Source organism: Phoenix dactylifera, chromosome 5 (assembly GCF_051530095.1).
Source record: "Phoenix dactylifera cultivar Ajwa chromosome 5, Ajwa_hap1_PhDact_Kaust_v1.1, whole genome shotgun sequence".
In the NCBI taxonomy this organism is placed as follows: Eukaryota; Viridiplantae; Streptophyta; class Magnoliopsida; order Arecales; family Arecaceae; genus Phoenix; species Phoenix dactylifera.
This window is the reverse complement of record NC_143194.1, coordinates 40,155,831-40,174,456: the sequence shown is the minus strand read 5'-3', so window position 1 is coordinate 40,174,456 and position 18,626 is coordinate 40,155,831. Positions and strand designations below refer to the sequence as shown.

The 18,626-nt window shown below is 41.2% G+C and overlaps 1 protein-coding gene and 1 pseudogene across 2 annotated transcripts in view; one reads left to right on the top strand and one right to left on the bottom strand.

Moving 5' to 3' along the window:
- The window catches only part of LOC103708740 (CBL-interacting protein kinase 24-like), a 34,966-nt pseudogene extending 24,724 nt beyond the window's left edge, over positions 1 to 10,242 (top strand). The window contains exons 12-14 of the transcript XR_015987706.2: positions 8,804 to 8,860; positions 8,957 to 9,031; positions 9,762 to 10,242. The product of XR_015987706.2 is annotated as a CBL-interacting protein kinase 24-like (transcript). The remainder of the gene's footprint in view (positions 1 to 8,803; positions 8,861 to 8,956; positions 9,032 to 9,761) is intronic.
- Positions 10,243 to 11,191: 949 nt separating this feature from the next.
- LOC103708741 (EIN3-binding F-box protein 1-like) lies at positions 11,192 to 15,263 on the bottom strand. Its single transcript, XM_039128755.3, has 2 exons — positions 14,966 to 15,263; positions 11,192 to 13,914 (listed from the first exon to the last, which is right to left on the bottom strand). The coding sequence occupies exons 1-2, from the start codon at positions 14,988 to 14,990 to the stop codon at positions 11,954 to 11,956; spliced, it is 1,986 nt and encodes a 661-aa protein (XP_038984683.2). The 5' UTR covers positions 14,991 to 15,263; the 3' UTR covers positions 11,192 to 11,953.
- Between the last annotated feature and the right edge of the window lie 3,363 nt (positions 15,264 to 18,626).

Below are 18,626 nucleotides of genomic sequence, written 5' to 3'. Positions count from 1 at the left end.
AACCTTGTGGCACATGGTTGGTACAAAGCTCAAATTTTTTACTGCTTATCATCCACAAACTGATGGCCAAACCGAAGTAGTGAACCGAAGTCTTGGTAATCTCTTGAGGTGTCTTGTGGGCGAACACAACCGCAATTGGGATTCAATCCTTCCTATAGCACAATTTGCATACAATAATTCAGTCAACAGGTCCATAGGCATGAGTCCATTTGAGGTAGTGCATGGTTACAAAGCTAGAAAACCTCTAGATCTCTTACTCATGTCACCTCATGTTAGGATTTCTGAGTCTGCACATGTATTTGCACAACACATTCATGAGTTGCATCAAGAAATCCATAAGCGTATTCATGTAAGTAATGCTCACTATAAACTACAAGCTGATTTCCATAGGCGTGCTAAGAAATTTCAAACTGGGGATTATGTAATGATCCGTATTCGGCCTGAGCGGTTTTTTCTTGGAACCGTTAAGAAATTGCAGGCTCGTAGTGCTGGGCCATTCAGGGTGTTACACAGGGTTGGCACTAATGCCTATGTCATTAACCTTCTATCTGATTTTGGTATTAGCCCAACTTTTAATGTTGAAGATTCGGTTGCTTACAAGGGCTCACCAACAATCTCCGATGACCCTTTTGCTGAGCCCTCTCCTGAGCCCAATGATTTTCCTATTTTTGATCCCATACCAGCTTCGATTCTTTTACCCCTCCAATAAGCGCAAAAAGAGCACATTGATGCTATTTTAGACGATTAGACAGTTTTTACCAGTGATGGAAGCATCCAGTGCTTCTTGGTTCGTTGGCGAGGACAACCAGAGTCCGACTCCACTTGGATCATGCGGTATGAACTTTAGCAGATTGATCTGGATTTGTTGGAGTATTACCAGAGCTACACCGAGCCGTGCTCGTCGAGGTTGACTTCTTCCCACCCAGGAGGAGCTGGTGTGGACACCAGTGCCAGATCACCTGTCATTCATTTCTACAGTCGCCGCAGGAGGATGGGTTAGCCAATTTCATTGTGGTTAGAGTGATTTTATTTTATTTGATAGCCTTTAGGCTTATTTAGGTATTTTGTTATCTTTGAGGGTCTGTGTAAGATTAGTTTTCTTGTAGGGGTCTTTTTGCATTCTGGGTCTGATATATTTATTGGACCATACGTTTGTATGGGGTATGCTATGAATAAAAGTTTGATTCCTTTCGTTTAGCTCTGGTGTGAAACCCTGAGCAAGAGCTAGGCGTGAAGCCTAGTTCTCTTCTTCTCTTCTCCTCCTCTCTCCCTCTTCTCTCTTTCTCCTTCCTCTTCCCTGCTGTCCGGCATCAATAAGTTACAAGAGAATAAAGATAGAATAAAAGGAGAAATTCCAATACGCACGCAAAGAGAACTCCCCAAGCCCATCCTTAGTTGGGTCTGCTACATCATGAGCACTTAACCATGCCTGACTGGGTTATAGACAGTCAGCTTGAGTTGAGGATATCACTTAGTATAGTATATATGATAATTCTAGTGGTACATTCATCATTGAACATCTGTTATATTAAATGTTTTTTTGAAGAACCATGCTTCATCAGTGCGAGATATGACCAAATTAAGTCCTAATTTCAATACACAAGCCTCTGATTTATTCAGTGTGCTGTTTCTGACCAAAGGCAATTCTCTTTGTTTGCATCTTTAAAATAATGAAATGTGAAGCAACCATCATAGTTAAACTTAACCCTAGGATAATCTCTGTTGGTATAGTGTATTCTTTGTTGAGGAAATGTTAGCCACAATTTTCATTTTTTTGGGGGGTGGGTGGGGAGGTGGGGGGGTGGGTGTAACAACAGGGGTAGAGCACCATTACAAACATGGGAAAATAGTTCCTCTGGCATCAGCATTAACAAGATAAACCAGGCCAAGGGAAGTCATTATTTCTTTGACAAACTTTAAGAAGCTTGACCTTAGAAGAAGTTAAAAGGCCAAAATCTAAAATATGATATTACTCTAGACCTACAGGAAGACTCTTCCACAAAAGAATATCTGATTGCATGGAAATATGGATCCTTGTTCCAAAGTTTAAGTAATTTGTATATGGATAAAAGCCTCCATTTTTTCCAGGTAGTGGTAACAATTTGATACCATCCACAAGAAAATCTTACATAGTTCACGGAAGATCCTATGCACTTTTAGGAATGATTCAAAATGAATCGTTCTAAATTGTTAGTTCATAATTCAATCAATTGATCTCTCTTCTCTCCTCTTCAAAACCCTAGTCACCCTATTCATCTCATTCGGCTCTCTGATGCTTCCTCCTGCTCCCAAGCCCTTGATCCTTGCAACTTTCATCCCGATCCCAATCCCTAGCCCTCACCCTCTCTCTTGCCCCCTCTCCTCCCTGATCCCTCCGCCTCACCCTCCTCCTATGTCCCTTGTCTTCTAGCGACAATGACACCCTCCTCTTTTCCTTCCAGCAACGACGATGCCCTTCTCTCTCCCTTTTGGTGTGACGACCAACGACAATGCCATCCTCTCTCTCTCCCCTGTCTAATCTTTCTACTTGTTCACATCTTTCGACAGTGATGGCTTAGTGGCCCTGGGCCTCTCCCTCATCGCAGGTTAGTTACCAAGTCCCATGGCTCGGTCATTGTAGCATGTCTCCTTCCCCCCTTCTCGTTCTTAGTCTTCTAGATTTAGTGGACTAGTACCAGATCAACACTAGACTATATATCATGTGTAGGTATAGTACCATATTCTATCGACCTAGTTCTTTGACTACTACAGCACTCGATGCCAATTTTGTGCAAACCTTGCATTTTAAGCCTAGTCCTTTTTATTTTGAGTTAGACTTTTTGGGTACATATTTGCCAGTTATTCATATCGAGGATCAAGGTATGCCAAATTGTGCTGAACCAGTTGGTTCGGGGAATACTAAACCGGACCGGCATAGTTGTGGCTATTCAGACAGTTTGAAAAGCCGATGAGGAGGGGGAGATGTGGAATTCATCATGAGGGGGGAAGGGGCGAGTCGAGAGTGAGTTCCGAACTGTTTGAATAGCCAGCGAGAATGCCTACTTCAATTTAAAATTTGAAAATAAAAAGGGGCCCAAAATGGACTGAAATGACATGATACTGGTACGTACATTACCATACCACAGAGCAACCGATATAGGCTCCGGTACCAATACAGCCAACCTTGTCGAGGATAGCTTTCTTACTTTTGATACTCATCCACAAACTACTGGGATGAAGCTATTCATTTGGATTTACTACTTTGATATTGAAATGGAAAGTGCTTTCAACTTCTTTATTAGTTTTGTCTAAATTTTCTTGTGTCTACCACTCTTTTCTTGCGGGGCAAAGTGGCAGAAATTTTTTTTTATGAGCATATTTAAAACAGTATCATGCCTAGATGTTAGAGGATGAATCATTTTATTTTGTCTGATTAGTATTTGTTCAGTGTTGGTAATAGAAATTTGGAGAAGACTGTATAATACAACCATATTATTGCTAAATAAGTGTTCTGTTGAATCAGAAGTTTTAACTTTTTTATTTGTTAATGCAAACATTAGTTTGAAAAGCATACATAGTTAGTTGGTTCCATGATTGACTATGTGCTTTTGGCATTTAGAGTGCACATTGGCTCATATGGATTTTTCTTTTTTGAATTTTATCATGCGATACACTTCTAGGGTTCACTATTATTATTACTAAGATTAATGTGAATTATGAAATTTACATCTCAATGTGTAGGTTGATCAACTGTTTCTGAATTTAGTTCAGCTAGTTACTGATGCAGGAGATTACCAATTTAAAAGATCCAAGCAGTCCATGTTTTATCAAATAGTTTTGTTAATGTTTAAAAGTCTTTAATGTCAAGTTGATGTAGCATTACTTTACCAGGTACTGTTCATGAGTACTATTCACAGTACTGTGGCAGCAACTTGTTAGGGGCTTTTGTCTCTTTTTCTTCTTTCCTTATGCTTTGATTGATGGCTAGGATCTGTTTTGAGTTCAAGGGTCAAGATTTAATGTTGTTGAAGTTTTGAGTCTATATAAAGATTATAATCCATTTCTTGAGAGATGATTTGATTGAAAGAAAGAAAAGAAGCCAGAATTTGGCTACCTTCCCTTCCCTCCTCTTACTCCCTCTTATATTTTATCCTCTTCTTTCCTCCAATTCTTATATCTTTTATCTATTGCTCTTCTATTTTCGCTATTATTTCATATTCTTGCTATTTATTTTATACAGTTGATAATTGATCTTAGATCTGATTATACTTGGATCTATGTTGGATCTATAATCAGTTTATTTTGCTCTACTTTGATCCCTTAAGAGCATTAACTAGAATCCTGCCGTTTGTTATTAATGCTTGAAAATATTAAAATACTTCAAAACTTTTATCCCTATCATAAAATCCTAAATCCTTTTGCCAAAACCCAAATCCATTGCTTCTAGGTCCATCATCACACATGAACACCCTAGCCCCTATTGTCCTATGTCAAATTTGGTATCAGAGATAAGGGATTCTATCTTGTTCTCAGGGGCGGCCCAATACATTTGGGGGCCTAAGGCGAATCCAATGAATGAGGCCTTTTTTTTTAATAATAATTTTTTTAATAAATATAAAATATTAAAAAAATGATATGAAAATGGATAGCTATCAAGTACACTATTTCAACAAAGGTACATGAATCTAACAAAGATAGGCCAGAAATCTTTTTAATTTAATATTATTTTTGAATGGAAATGCAGAAAAGTAATTATCCTAAAAGAAGGGCCATAAAACTGATTAAATAACTGAGATAATGCTTGGCAATTTTGTTTATCATGTCAAGCAAGAGCGGAATAGGAAAAGGTCATCCCATGGCACTTCATGGTCATGGTAAAGAAAAGAATTTCTCCAGGAGCTTCTCTATAAGAGAAAGTAGGGGCATTATGGGAAATTGACTCCATCTAATTAATAAAAGTCCCATCCCTCCATCTCCCCTTCAAGTGAGTACCCAAGCAGCAACCGCAACATCACAGCACAGCAGCCATTCAACCCCCTCCCTCCTTCTCTCTCTACCACCCAAGAGGGGAGAAGAAACCGAGAGGAGAAAATTAAAAGAATCTCCACCCTCCAAGAAGTCCATTTCCAATCCCCCTTTCTTCCTGATGGCCCAGCTGGATCAGGAGTAATGTGAGGGAAGGAAAACCAAGACCAAAACCAAACAAGAGAAGGGATGAAAGGTAAGAGTGGCTTCAGGCGTGTATCAAGCCAACCAAATCCCTCCTCTCTCTCTCTCTCTCTCTCTCCATCCAAAACAAAACTACCGTCCCCAACTTCCTAAATTTCCCCTCTGCATGCCAAGAAACTCTCCACCTCCCTTCCATCAAGGGGGAAGACTCGTAGCCAGCTCATCCCGTTTTATATGGGGCCTTTGCTTCCTTTTGGTCACGGTCCCTCCCTCCCTCCCTCTCTCTCTCTCTCTCTCTCTCTCTCTCTCTCTCTCTCTCTCTCTCTCTTCACCTTCCGGGGGCCTTCCGTTGGCCCGGGGCCTTAGGCGACCGCCTCAGTCGCCTAAGGCTCGGGCCGGCCCTGCTTGTTCTTTCTTCCTTTTCATTGATCTTTTTCTCAATCTTTATTCCTTTCCTCTTATCATCATGTTATCAAACAAGGAGCTAGGTTTCAAGATTGATGCCTTCCATCAACATCTCAAGTATGAGAATAACGTTTTTGTGCAGATATATGATGATATGACATCGACCAAGAACAACTTAGCATCAACCAAAGTTTCATTGCAAAATATATGCTAAATTCAAGGTGGTCAATGAATAACTATTGTAGGTAAAGACCCATCTGATAGGAATCTTGTGGTTGAAGATTTGTACCATGGAATCTTAGAAGCATTGTTATTAGACCGGGGTTGGACCGGCTTATTGGATTGGTGGACTAGCCCCTTCTCTGATTCGACTTTCTAATTGGATTGGAGTTGAATCTGGCCTGGTGAAACTTGAATGAAATGTGACGGTTTGAGAAAAGCTGTGACTTGGGCGATTCAAAACCAGGTAAATCAGGTTCTCTTGTTTTCGAAATTTTTTTTGTACAAATAGTGGTCAAGTGGAGATTTGAACTTTTGACCACCTGTTTGATATAGAACCTCGACCACCTTTTTGATATAGAACCTCGACCACTAATTTTAATGTCTTAGTAATTTAATTAGTTTTTAACAAAAAAAGAAAATTGTCAATTCTTTTCCTTTTGGAAGAAAATTAAAGAAAAACAAATATACTTCATTTTTTCATTTGGATATTTCAAAACGTCATTAGTAGAAAATGAAAGAAAAACAGATATACTTCATTTTATTCATTTGGATATTTTCAAAATTATATTATTTAAAAAATTAAAAATATCAATAAATTCTATATATTTTTTAATCATATATAATTTTTCTTACTCTTTTTATCCGTGTGGTGTGAAAGAGCAGTATGTAAAATAAAAAAATTATTTATCAATTGTTATACACTTTCGTATATTATGCTTTTTATTTTTAATATTTTAGAGTAAATTACAAAAATCCCTCTGGGATTAGGGGAAAATTCCACTTATACCCAATAATTGAAAACTTACGCTTACCCTCTTGAGGTTTATTTTTATCCAACACTTTAACTCATAGCTTAAAAGAACGTTAGGCAAACCTTTAGCCTTAAATAGGACCCAAATACATTGTCAGAAAAAGTTCAAAAATAATCAAAATAACCTTAAGTGACATAATAGCCACCTAACGGCATGAGAAAATATGTACGTTCTCCTTTCCACCCAAGGGCAATTTTGACGTTTTACGTGAAGTAAATAGTTTCATTAACGCCGTTAATTTAACCGGGTGTAAGTATAGGTTTTACAAACTATTGGGTGTAGATGTAATAAATGTAAACCTCAATGGGATTTTGTGATTTACTTTATTTTAAATCAAAGCCCGGTTCGACTAATTGACCTGGTGGTTGGACTAGAGACTTGGCTGGGTCAATCTCTAGTCTAGGTTTAATAACTGTGCTTAACTTGCAATCCTTATCAAGAACTTGTAATCAATGATTTGTCAATGAGAATCCTGCAGTTAATGATTCGTTTAATGTCTTGGCAATAGAAAATCAAAATACAAAGAACTTGTGGCAAAATCATGTCATCACTCCAAGGGTCTATGTCCGAGCTCCAGCAATATGATAATCCATTCCTTGATGATTTGCTGTATATGTCAAACATCACAAACAAATGAAGGATTTATAGCTTCTTAGTTGTCAATTGATGGGCGTTAGAACAATCAATTGGTTCTGAGAAAATTTTGTATGGTTCTTCACAATCAAATTTTGGGGATCCAATGGTGGATCAAACTTTGAAAAGACATATATATCATCTTGAGGACGAGACACATGCAGTGGAAGTGAATGATTCAGTAGTAGTTTAAAATATCCAATCGGTCGTTATTTTGTAAAATGTCTAAAGAGTCTTAATGCCAAGTTGTTGCAGCATAACTGTACCATGTACTATTCATGGTACTGTAGTAGGAACTATTCATGGTATTGTAGAAGCAACTTCTTAGGGGCTTTTGTTTCTTTTAGATTTTTGTCTCCTTATATTTTAATTGATGGCTAGATTTTATTTTGAGTTCAAGGGTCAAGATTTAATGTTGTTAGAGGTGAGTCTGTATAAAGGTTGTAATCCTCTCTTATGAGAGATGGATTTGATTGGAAGAAAGAAAAGAAACCAAGATTAGGCTGTATTCCCTCCCCTTCTGTTATTCTCACTTTATTTCATCATTTTCATCTTTCCTTTGATTCTTCTATCTTTATTCTATTGCTATCCTATTTTTCCTATTATTCCATATTCTAACTACTTATGTTATACAGTTGATAACCAATCTTTGATCTGATTAATTTATAAGCAGTTTATTTTGCTCTTATTCGTTCCCTTAAGACCACTAGAATACTTGCCATCCATTATTATCCTTTGAAAAAGAAAATAACAGACACTTCAAAGTTCAACTCGTCTATCTTTCAGGTTGACTCGGGTTTGCTTAGGGTCGACTCATGATCTACCATCTTTCAGGTCGCATATAAGCAACCCTAGCTGCTATCGTCCTACATCAATTCCTTGGATTGTTTGGTCTAGAGATTTGTTTTATTGTCCTAAAATGCCTAAGAATCCTGCCCATGCCCAATTCCCAAAAGTTTTATAAGATTGCTGAAATGCCTTTTTACTACTTTCATGCAAACCTTCCCATTGTCTTCTCTCTCCTTTTTGCACCTACAAGGCTACAACTTGCATCCAGGACCTGCTCCTTAATGGGGCCATCTCAAACCAATAATGCTGCATGTTGTCAAAAGGTCCCATATTTTGATCTGTGATGTTTGCATTCATGCAAAACACAAGCATTACTGTATATGTTGATTTTTAAACTAAAGATTCTACTTTCTTTCTGCAAGATCTTAAGTGAAAGGTGTATACGGCATGGAAACACATTATATTATGTTAGTCTTTCAAGATCTAAGAATAATGCTTTACATCTGCTGAGATATTCCCAAGACCATTTGTGTTTATATCTTGGAAAAACCTTTAGAATCTTGATCAACCAATAAACCATCCTTGTACAATAAGAAGCACTTTATCAGCAAATCAATCATATTCTTTAACAAAAGCTTAATTGTTTTACAAATTTATAATCAAGTTTAATCAACTTGTATATATCATCTAGCTTCAGTGCTAGATGAGTGTTTCAAGTAATATATTCTTATTTAACCATATGGTAGCTAGATTCTCTGTTGCTCATCAAGGCCTTTTTTTTTTGGTGGTTGCAGATGAGGCTTGAAGGAGTGTCCTCGAATAAGATGGGCCAGTTTATTGTTGTCCTGGAGGTAATTTTGTTTCTTTTATTGTTCAACTTGTCCAGCCATGTGAATCTACTACAACCATGCAAGCATTTTCCTTTGCTCAGAATTGGTTATTGCCAGGTTTTTGAAGTTGCCTCTTCCCTTTTCATGGTGGATGTTCGGAAGGTTGCTGGTGATACACTAGAATATCACAAGGTTAGTATATGTTTCTTGGGCTTACAAATTCTGTTTCTTTTTGGAGCCCTGCTGTAGTAGCAATTTGCTGGTCTTATCTCATCTACGTTAATGATCTTCTACATAGACTGTAGAGAAGATATCTAAACTAAGAAAAATTGTCAGAGTATTACACAACTTTCAAGAATGGAAGTCTTTAGGTAATGTATGCGATGGTTCTACCTTAAATAACAACTATTTATTTTCCAGTTAAGAGATACTTAACCCAGGGGGCTGCTGGGGAAATGTTGATTGTTATTTGTATTGGGTTGCAAATACAATAAATGGGAGATGTTGTATGCAATAAAAGAAAAAGGAGCAGAAAAACCTTTTTTGGTGTACCTACAAACTATCTTAAGCTAGGAATATTGTAACTATTTGTGGGTGGTGGCCAGAAAATTAGAATTTAAACTGGCTGTCAACTTGTTTTCCCTAGTTGTCACAGAGAACCTTCCAACTAACAAGCTGAGGTTCCCGGTTTGAACGTGGATAAGCTAAAATAATGGGTGGGGGTCTCCCTCCCTTGAAGTAAAAAGGGTTAGTAATTGTTGGCAAGACCCTGTTACATCCTTTTATGGAACTTTTTGACCAGATCTGTGCTTCATATCTAACTCATTCTTGATTGGTTAACTTCTATTTACTAATAGCAGCTTGCTAAAATAGAAGATAATGCAACCATCACATACTAAAAGTAAGGCTATTGTTCATGCAGTTCTACAACATTTTATGTGGTAAGCTGGAGCATATCATCTGGAGACCGACAGATGCAGCTGGCTAGATCTTTCACTTCTTAGGACAGCAAATTGCTGATTTACTTTTGAGAGACAGCATGCCGATCAACTCTGAGGTTTGTTGCAAATGTAATCATTGTTGGTAAAGCTCAACCCATGTGCATTCGAGGAGGATTAACATGAAAGGGGCCAGCTATGGTTGCCACCGTTACCGGTATATCAAACCGGTTTGAGGTATTTCAGTGTATTTATCTGTGGAGCACCGCTCAAAGTCAAAGGCCTTCCTCGAAATGACGTGCAACTGTTGTTGGCCATTATTAAATAGATTCTGTATGGAGTCGCAAGATGTGTAGGTATATGATAATCCATGAAATCACTGGTAGCGAAGTTTGTTGGTCCCTTTTATTATCTTTTGACGAACACGTTAATGTTGAGCAGCACATGATTTGAGATTCTTGCCAAGGCTTGCCGTCTGCCTGAGCATCTTGTTTGTCATGTATTTTGTTCTGACGAACAATTGCCGTTTTGATGCTTGCTGTGGATATATGAGTTTGATGGGTGCATAATCAGAATGGGCTGATGCAATTGAGCTGAGGGTGTGCTTTTCGAGGTCTGAACTCTTGACCCTGTAAAGATCTGGCATCCAACAAACAAGCAGGGCAAGGAGGCCTTGTACCCATTGTTCAAAAGATGCGCGACTTTGGCGTAAAAGCAAACCTTCGAGTCAGAGCGATCACCTTCGCAAGGACCAGATGGAATACCTAGCATAATGCGGATACAGCAAGATTTAAGCGTTAGCCAAATACAACGTCAGTTTCCGCTGGCGAACACATTTACAACTGAAAATTGAAAATGAGAGGAAACATGGCTCGGTGTCCATAACAGTCGCACCATCAACAAAAGAAACTAATTCCCTTCTTTGCATAACCTCTAATGAAGAGTAGCTAAAAAGCCTAACAAGTTGGGTTCTAGTATCTACTCAATACTCGTTCCGTCCAAAACATAAGAGAATCCTTGCTGTCATTAAAAACATGAGATAACCAGCGAGTCACAACATACCGTAGACTGCCCTCCGGACGTTGGAAAGAAGAGAGAACCCAAAATCATAACAACCTCTCACACCGGACTGCAACTTAAGTTGCTTTAGTTCATAAAAAATACCATACTTATGTCACATAAAAGAACCAGAATTTTATCACAGTTTCCTGCCACCGCGAGCAGCAAGTATCACTGAACAACATTCCGATCATTCTTTGAATGTCTCCCAATGTAAACCAGAATAACGGTGCAAAAATCCCCAAGTCGCACTGTAAGGTATTCCAAACCGGATGCAAGAGCAGAACTTCACATTCATAAAAAGCAGGACCAGAAAACATAAACTTCCGAACCAGTCTCTGAAAACACTAAACACTGGACATACAACATAAGAATTACTCATTTTAAGAAAGATTGCAAAGATTACAGTCCTCAACCATCAGCCTGCAAAAGTAGAGCTCCGGGAAAAAAACAACCAAACAAGGCTGTCATGGCACGCTCCAAGTATGTGCTGCCAAATAACCGAAGCCCCATAAACCTCAGGCAACCAAAAAGAACTGTGCAAAAGCAACCAGACAAGTCCAACACTAACAGAACCAAACAGATCCTACCCAGAGGACATGAGCCCAACCTGGAACAACACCTAGAAGACCTGATTGAAACTTCAGACACGAGCGTGTACTACCAATGAGGACCGGCTAAAACACCAGACAGAGCAGCCACAGATGCCACTGCCCCAGCGATACATAACCAGGACCCTCTAAAAAGGGCACCTAGAAATGGCAAAAACAAGCAGAGATTCCAAGCACTATGAACCAGGGCTAGGCAAAGTTGTAGTCTCAAGAACCGAGACCAGGCTAGAGGAAAGCTGTAGCCAATCAGTGGCAGCCAAACACCTCTGAAACAGGCTTCCCCTGTAAAAGAGGAGACCCTGCAAAAAATCAACACTGGCCAAAGGTCCCTGGAAAACAACCTAGTCCTGTGACAGAAGAAAGCCCACTGCCTATGACACGAGCCAAGAACCAACCGGAATTTTAAAACTGCTGATACTACCGCTGCTTTTATCTGTCATCTGGTGCTGGAGACCCCCATCAACCGACTGACCAAAGAATCTCCTGCAACCCATCTCTCCTTTGTACTAGTAAAGGATATCGCACCACCAGAGTTTCTCCTCCAGCGCCCCAATCCCTTGAGTACTGATCAGCTTACAGTTTTGGAGGTTCAGCCCGACCAAGGATCTGCCCATGTTTCCCAAGAGCGGCAGACTCTTTTGGGTCAGCTTAGAACAGCCAGCCAGAGAGAGGACTCGCAGCTTAAGCTGACTTGCAGATGCCAAGATTGCAACACCATAATCCCCAATCATGCACCTTGACATATCAAGATCATCGAGCAAAGAACAACTGTCAGCAATCACCAAGAGGCTCTTATCAGTAACCTTCTTACAGCCTTCAAGATTAAGCATCTGGAGAGTAGTTCCATGTGCCTTCACTAGTGCAGTAACAACAGCATCCGTCAGATCAACACAGCCACTCAAATTGACTGTAACTAATCCCGCCTCTGAACTCTCAATCAGAGGCAGAAGGCCTGCATCAGTGGCACCAACTAGGCCGCTCAAATCTACATGCTGCAACTGGGGGCAGATCTTCCCAACCACTGCTAAGCTAGCACCAGTGAAACCGGGGCAGTCACGGATGGTCAAGGATCGAAGAGACATGCATAAGGGGAGTGGAGCTGTGCAAAAACTTATATCCTTAACCCCCAAGCATTTCACCAAGGATAGTGCCCTTAACTTTTCATTGCAGTTCAGAAGACAGCCAAGAACACCAATTAGACTGATCCGGTTACACTCCTCCACATGCAGATTCTCCAGTGCCCTAGCTGTCATGGCAAAAGCTTTCAGGCCAGCATCTGACAGATAGCAGCACCTGCGGAGACACAGCTGCTTCAGATTCGGGCAACTCTTTGCAATGGCCTCAAGGCCCAGATCAGTAACCCCACGGCAAGAGTTGATCAAGATGGACTTCATGTTCTCCAAGCCAAAAGCATTGCCCATGACCCAGAAACCCCTCTCGCTCACGCACTGGAGACCCGTAAGTGCTAGATCAGCAACAGCCTTCCCATAGTGCCCAATGACAGCAAGAGACACATCAGTGATATTCACATTCTCAAGCCTTATCCTGGCCAGGAAAGATGAAGCTGCAGAGACCAGGCTTGCAACTCCTTGGTCACCAACAAGTGGGCAGTCCTTGATAACAATGGACTTCAGCTTTGGGCAGCAGCGGCCCATAGCCTGCAGGCACTCATTCCCTATGCTCAAGCAAGATTCTATCATTAGAGATGTCAAGTTGGGACACTTCTGAGCAACAGCTATCAAACCCTTATCTGAGATTAAAGGACACCGGCAGAGGTCAAGCTTTTCCAGCATAGGACATCCACTCCCAATCTCAGATAGGCCGATGTCGCTGATGAAGGGAACATTCCACATCGACAGAACCCGTAGGGAAGGGCAACCACGGGCTACAGCAGATAGTCCAATATCGGTGACCGGACGAGTTGCATTGCTTCCTTCAATGTAAAGCTTACCCAGCCCACCATGGCCACAGGTGCCAACAGCCATAGCCGCAAGTCTAACATCTGTGGCATCCTTTGCTTTTAACTTCCGGGCAAGATAGCCAGTGCTCTCGAATTCCTTTTCCTCGTCCGTACTCGCAGAAGTGTTCAGATCAGGCAAAGGTTTCTTCAGAGTTTCACCACTGCTGGCGCCATTTTTCTTGTGAGCAGCCATCTCAGAAGCCCGGATGCTGCTCAGGAGCATAAGCCAACGCTTGGATACACAAGCAGAGTTGCTCCTCTCCTTATTTCCTGGCAACCGCCGGAGGATCTCGAAGAGGCACTCGTCAGGAAGAACATCGATGGAGCAGGGCTGCTGCTTTTGCTTCTCAGCGCCCTTCTCTCCTCCTTTAAAGATGAAAGGAGCCGTGATCCGTGACCTCTTGCGAGGCGGGAAGAAGACATCAACGTTAGAAGCGATAGACAAGAGGCAGCTCGAATCCATGAGGTTCGAGATGAGAGGTCCCACAGAGCAGAGATCATCGGTTCCTGAGAATAAGAAAAAGGAAAAAGAACGGTGAGTTCCATGAATATCCGTGTACCTCTAACGTTTGCTACCGGGCTTTAAATAACAGAACAACAGGAAGGAGGAAGATGATGATGAAAACCGTAACTCCCTCCCAATCCCCCCGCCCCTCCCCTTCCTCCCAACAAAGAAAAAAAAAACACACACACACACAAAAACTATAGATCCATCACAGAGGAAGAAGGACCTTGACCTACAATTTTAGGTGATTCTCTACTTGATAAAACAACTCCTGGAGAAGAAGAGATCGGCATGTTTGAAAGCTAATAATCAAAAGCCACGAATACTAGACCTACAAATTCCAGATCTGCAAAACCGCATAAAGAAAACAAGTATCGATCTACGGTCCAGAATCGTCAAAGAATCTCGAAAATGCCAAGCCGATCTGCACCAAAAGCAAGCGCAGGCAACAAAACAACTAAATCATCAGAAGAACAAACTTCAATCAAAACCAGAAACGTCAAAAATTACGAGAATCCCAAGCCGGTCCGCACCAAAGGCGTAGAGAAACAATTAAATCATCAGAAGGGGAAGAACAATCTTAAATCAGAACCCTAATATCAATCCAGAGGTATCCAGCCTAAACCAAGTGCAAAGAGAAAAACAACGAAGTCGTAGAGGAGAACAAATCGACAGATCGGCCCATCCATCTTGAATTTCAAAACAAAAACAAAAAAAAAACAAAAGAAACATGTGGAGAGAGAGAGAGAGAGAGAGAGAGAGAGAGAGAGAGAGAGAGAGAGAGAGAGAGAGAGAGAGGGCGAAAAAACGAAAAATCTAAAATAAAATAAGATAAATGAAACTGAGAGCGCGGAAAAAGGGAAAGAAAAGAGGGATAGATATTGTCAGAACAAATATTGGAGCAAGAACTTGAAAATCGGATGTAAGCTCGTCCGATAAGCAGGCAGAAACTCCTTTGAAGGCCTCAGGTCAAGCAAAGAAACAGATCTAGTTCTGGATCCAAAGCCCCATCAACAAGGAAGCGAGAGGAGGAAGGGAACATCCGGGGAATACCTCCATAGTTGACGAGCGCCGGCATCGCTGCACCCCCGAGGAGGAGCCGGAACCAACCACCGACGAAAACAAGAAAAGATCAAGAAGAAAGAGGAAGATCAGGAGGAAGGACACCGCCACCACAGGATCCGCCAATCCTTCGGCCGCTGAATGCATCACACGGCAAGAATCCCCGCTCTCATCGAAGAAACCCTAGTCCGATAGGATAGACAGGGCAAAAATCGGAAAAAAAAAAATCACGATCCGAGGAGGAGGAAGAGGTTTGATGGTCTACCGGCTCTCCCCTTGCTACTTTATTTTTCTTTTTATCAAAAGCGGGGAGGGTTGAGGGGGGATGGATTGATAGGATGAGATGAGATTGAGATGGCGACAGGAAGGGACGAGGAACGGACGGATTCGATTTCTAGGGCGTAGAAGAGTACAGTAGAGAGTACAGGAGAGAGAAAGAGAGAGTGATGTTGTGTACAAGTGGCCGCCCGCCCGACGAGAGAGAGAGAGATGGGCACAAATGATAGTCACCACGTAATCGCCCAGGTGCATCGCATCCGTTCCGAAACCACCGTTTCCTCCTCCTTCTCTCTCTCTCTCTCTCTCTCTCTCTCTCTCTCTCTCTCTCACGCACCACCTAACCAGCGCTCTTTCTATTCCCCCTCATCCGGTTGGTTCGTCCCCCCCATGCTGAGCCATTCGATATTCCGTTTTTCCCTTTTCTTTTTTTTTTTAATTCCATTCCGTTCCTTTCTGGCCCCCGCTCTCCTCGTTGTTTCTCTCCCAGCTGCCTCGTCCCCCGTTTTGGTCCTCGGTGTCCCAAAATGATTGACGTGGCCTCTTTCCCCTCGTGGAGCAGGTGGATCCCAGGACTCCTACTGGTCTGTCGCAGAACTCGCGCAGCGGCGAAAGTCTCTGCGGAGTCATCCGATGAAAAAAAGAGAGTGAAACAGGGGCGAGATTTCTTTTTCCCCTCTCTCTATCCATTTTATTTTTCTATGGCCAGAGCGCCCGCGGGGGGAGGAATCTAGGCTCCCAACTGGCTTCCAGGTTCAAAGAATTCAAAGTTGGCAGGGAGGATGGAAGGTGATAGCCTTCAAATCACCATTTCGTTTGCCATATAAGACTGCGAGACGACGACTCCGTCCACATGGTGGAAAACTGGAGCAATTGGAGAGCGAGCACCCGGGTCTTCCTCTACACGCGGTTTGTTGCGCTGCGTTGCGTTGCTGGACCAAGCTTTTAGTTTAGTTTAATGTATCATCTGGGGGGTATTTGAATGGCGATGGACCTCGTGTTTTTTTTTTTCTTTCTTCTCGTCTATGATACTGGCACGTCCATGCGTCTACGTAAGCACAGATGACTCCTTTTCATATGTTTATATATATACAGTCCACTAGTAACGATAGCATAATTTGCACCTTATGATGAGAGAGAGATGCTACCGGCAACAGTTTTGGTAGCTGTGCTCGTATTCCTCTCACAGGGAATCAGCCTGCAAAATGGCTTGCTAGGCAATACAATTCGTGCTGACTTTCTGCTCAAACAAGGAGATCGACTATCTGTGGCCATCTCTGGCCTCATTGCTGATGTATATGGAGGGGGTTAAGGGACTAGTGTACTCTGATGCGATGTAGTAGCTTTTTTCGCTTTCTTTTAGTTTCAACTGGTCGCTGCTTATGTACCAAACAAAAAGTAAATGGAGGGGAAAGCCGCCAACTCCAGCATGCCTACTAATTTATACCAAGAATATTTTGTATAGAACAATAAAAACACCGGACGATAAATTTGAAGTCCTCATGACATGGTGGAAAAATGTAACCTAAATGATATGGTCTAAATCCAACATGCCGATCACAAGTTAGCACTTAAAAACTCGCCAAGAGACAGTTCTCCACTTAACTTGAGATTCTAATTTCTAAAGAGCCCAACTCGAGCAGATCAGAACTCCTCAGCTATAAAAAAGGCTCAAAACTATAGGTACGAACAGCAAGCTCTCCACTTTCTCTCCTCCTTTGTCTTTTCCATATCTTGTATTTTCTATCTGACTTAAGTATCGGTGGATCCCTGGCCGGATTATCTCTGATGACCTCCTTATTCTCCTCTTTGTGTGCAAATTGGTGCTTTGTCTTCCATCACAACAAATCGATCGACACCCTCAACATCGTCATATCATCAAGCCTCCTTCACTTTGTGTGCAGATCAGCTCTTCGTTTTTCATTGTAGCAGATTGATCAATACCCTCCACATCTCCAAATAGGCAGACTAGGTTTTGGTAGTAACATAAAAATCATACAATCCTCTAATACTATTGGCCATGCAGAAAAGAGTTCTGGCTTCACTTTGAAGGATCCGAATTTTTCTCTTTTTTTTTCATGTTCTGAACACAAATTGCAATATCTTTTTTCTTTTGAGGCAACTACAAACTGCTGGTATACTAGAATTACTACTCCAGTAAAATGTATCAAGACTTCTGGTTTTCATTCATCAAAAGGTAGAATGAAAACATATGGTAATCCTTCCATTGGGGGTGTTAGGTTTACGCCTTAAATTATATAAAACACTTAAGTTGCCTTTTAATTATGTATCAAAATAGTAGAAGTTCATATCACATTACTCTTGGCATTAGAAATGTATTGACATTAAATATGTACATGCTCATATCGCATAATTCAGCTCTTGCCTCTTGGCTTCTACCGTTCTGCTGGAAGAGTTTGAACTGCAGTCAGATTTACACGCCTGTCAAATAATTTCATATAAAAATAGTACTCAGTGCTTCGTAGCTTCTTGAGATAGTATTAAATGCTCGTTATGTTTCCTTATTATGGCATATATTTGTGTGCATACTCGTCAGGCTTGTCGAACGAGCATAAATGATTAAAAACAGATCTGACCTTCAAACTTAATGACATGAAATCTTTTGTTGTACGCATCAAGATTTTGTTCTTCTACTTATCCGAATATGGTAAGAGGTACCATTCTTATTTCATCCGCTTGGCCAATTTTGATAGCAAACCTATTCGACTGAATTTCGGATCGCAGTTGGAGCGCAGCTTGGATGACCCTAAGATCAGCAGAAACCGAATTGAACTAGCTAGCTGAGGTGAGAGAAAGTTAGTCTCCTTCGAGAACGGCCTGCAAGAAGTTTGTTTGCCAGATAGTTTCCAGCGGAAATTCTCTGATGCCTAAATTGGGATAGAGAAGCAATAGTATGGAAAGGAGAGTGTTTCATCAAAATAGAGTTTTCTATAAGTAAACAAACAACCTATCTCATATTGCTTACATGAGATCCCCCGGACTTTCCTTCTATATAGGGTAGTATATTATGTCGTTACTTGAGTTGATGTAACGTGCGCCAGTAGCCAGACAACGACCAATCATACATTTACGATATAGGTATTATTTCGTCTGAGCGGCGTACGGTACTAATTGCGCATCAAATACAGAGCTGCCAAAACTACTGGTTGCTGGAATTGTTAGTCCTTGTCGGCACTTGTTAATTGGCTCCTTGGCTAATCAGCACCTCGGCTGGCTGCTCCTCAGCTGGGGCCGAAGTTGTTTACCTCAGTTTATACAAAGGTCAACGAGGTTGGTCCGATCCGAGGTTGAGGTGTCCAATATTATCTCTATCAAAACTTCAATGGTATTTATTGTTAGCAACGAAAAATAAATT

Excerpts from the sequence above, each read along its gene's own strand:
- LOC103708741 (XM_039128755.3), bottom strand. The coding sequence starts at position 14,990 with ATGCCGGCGCTCGTCAACTATGGAG. Across the intron at positions 13,915-14,965 it reads GGCGCTCGTCAACTATGGAG|GAACCGATGATCTCTGCTCT; the intron begins GTATTCCCCGGA and ends TCTTATTCTCAG.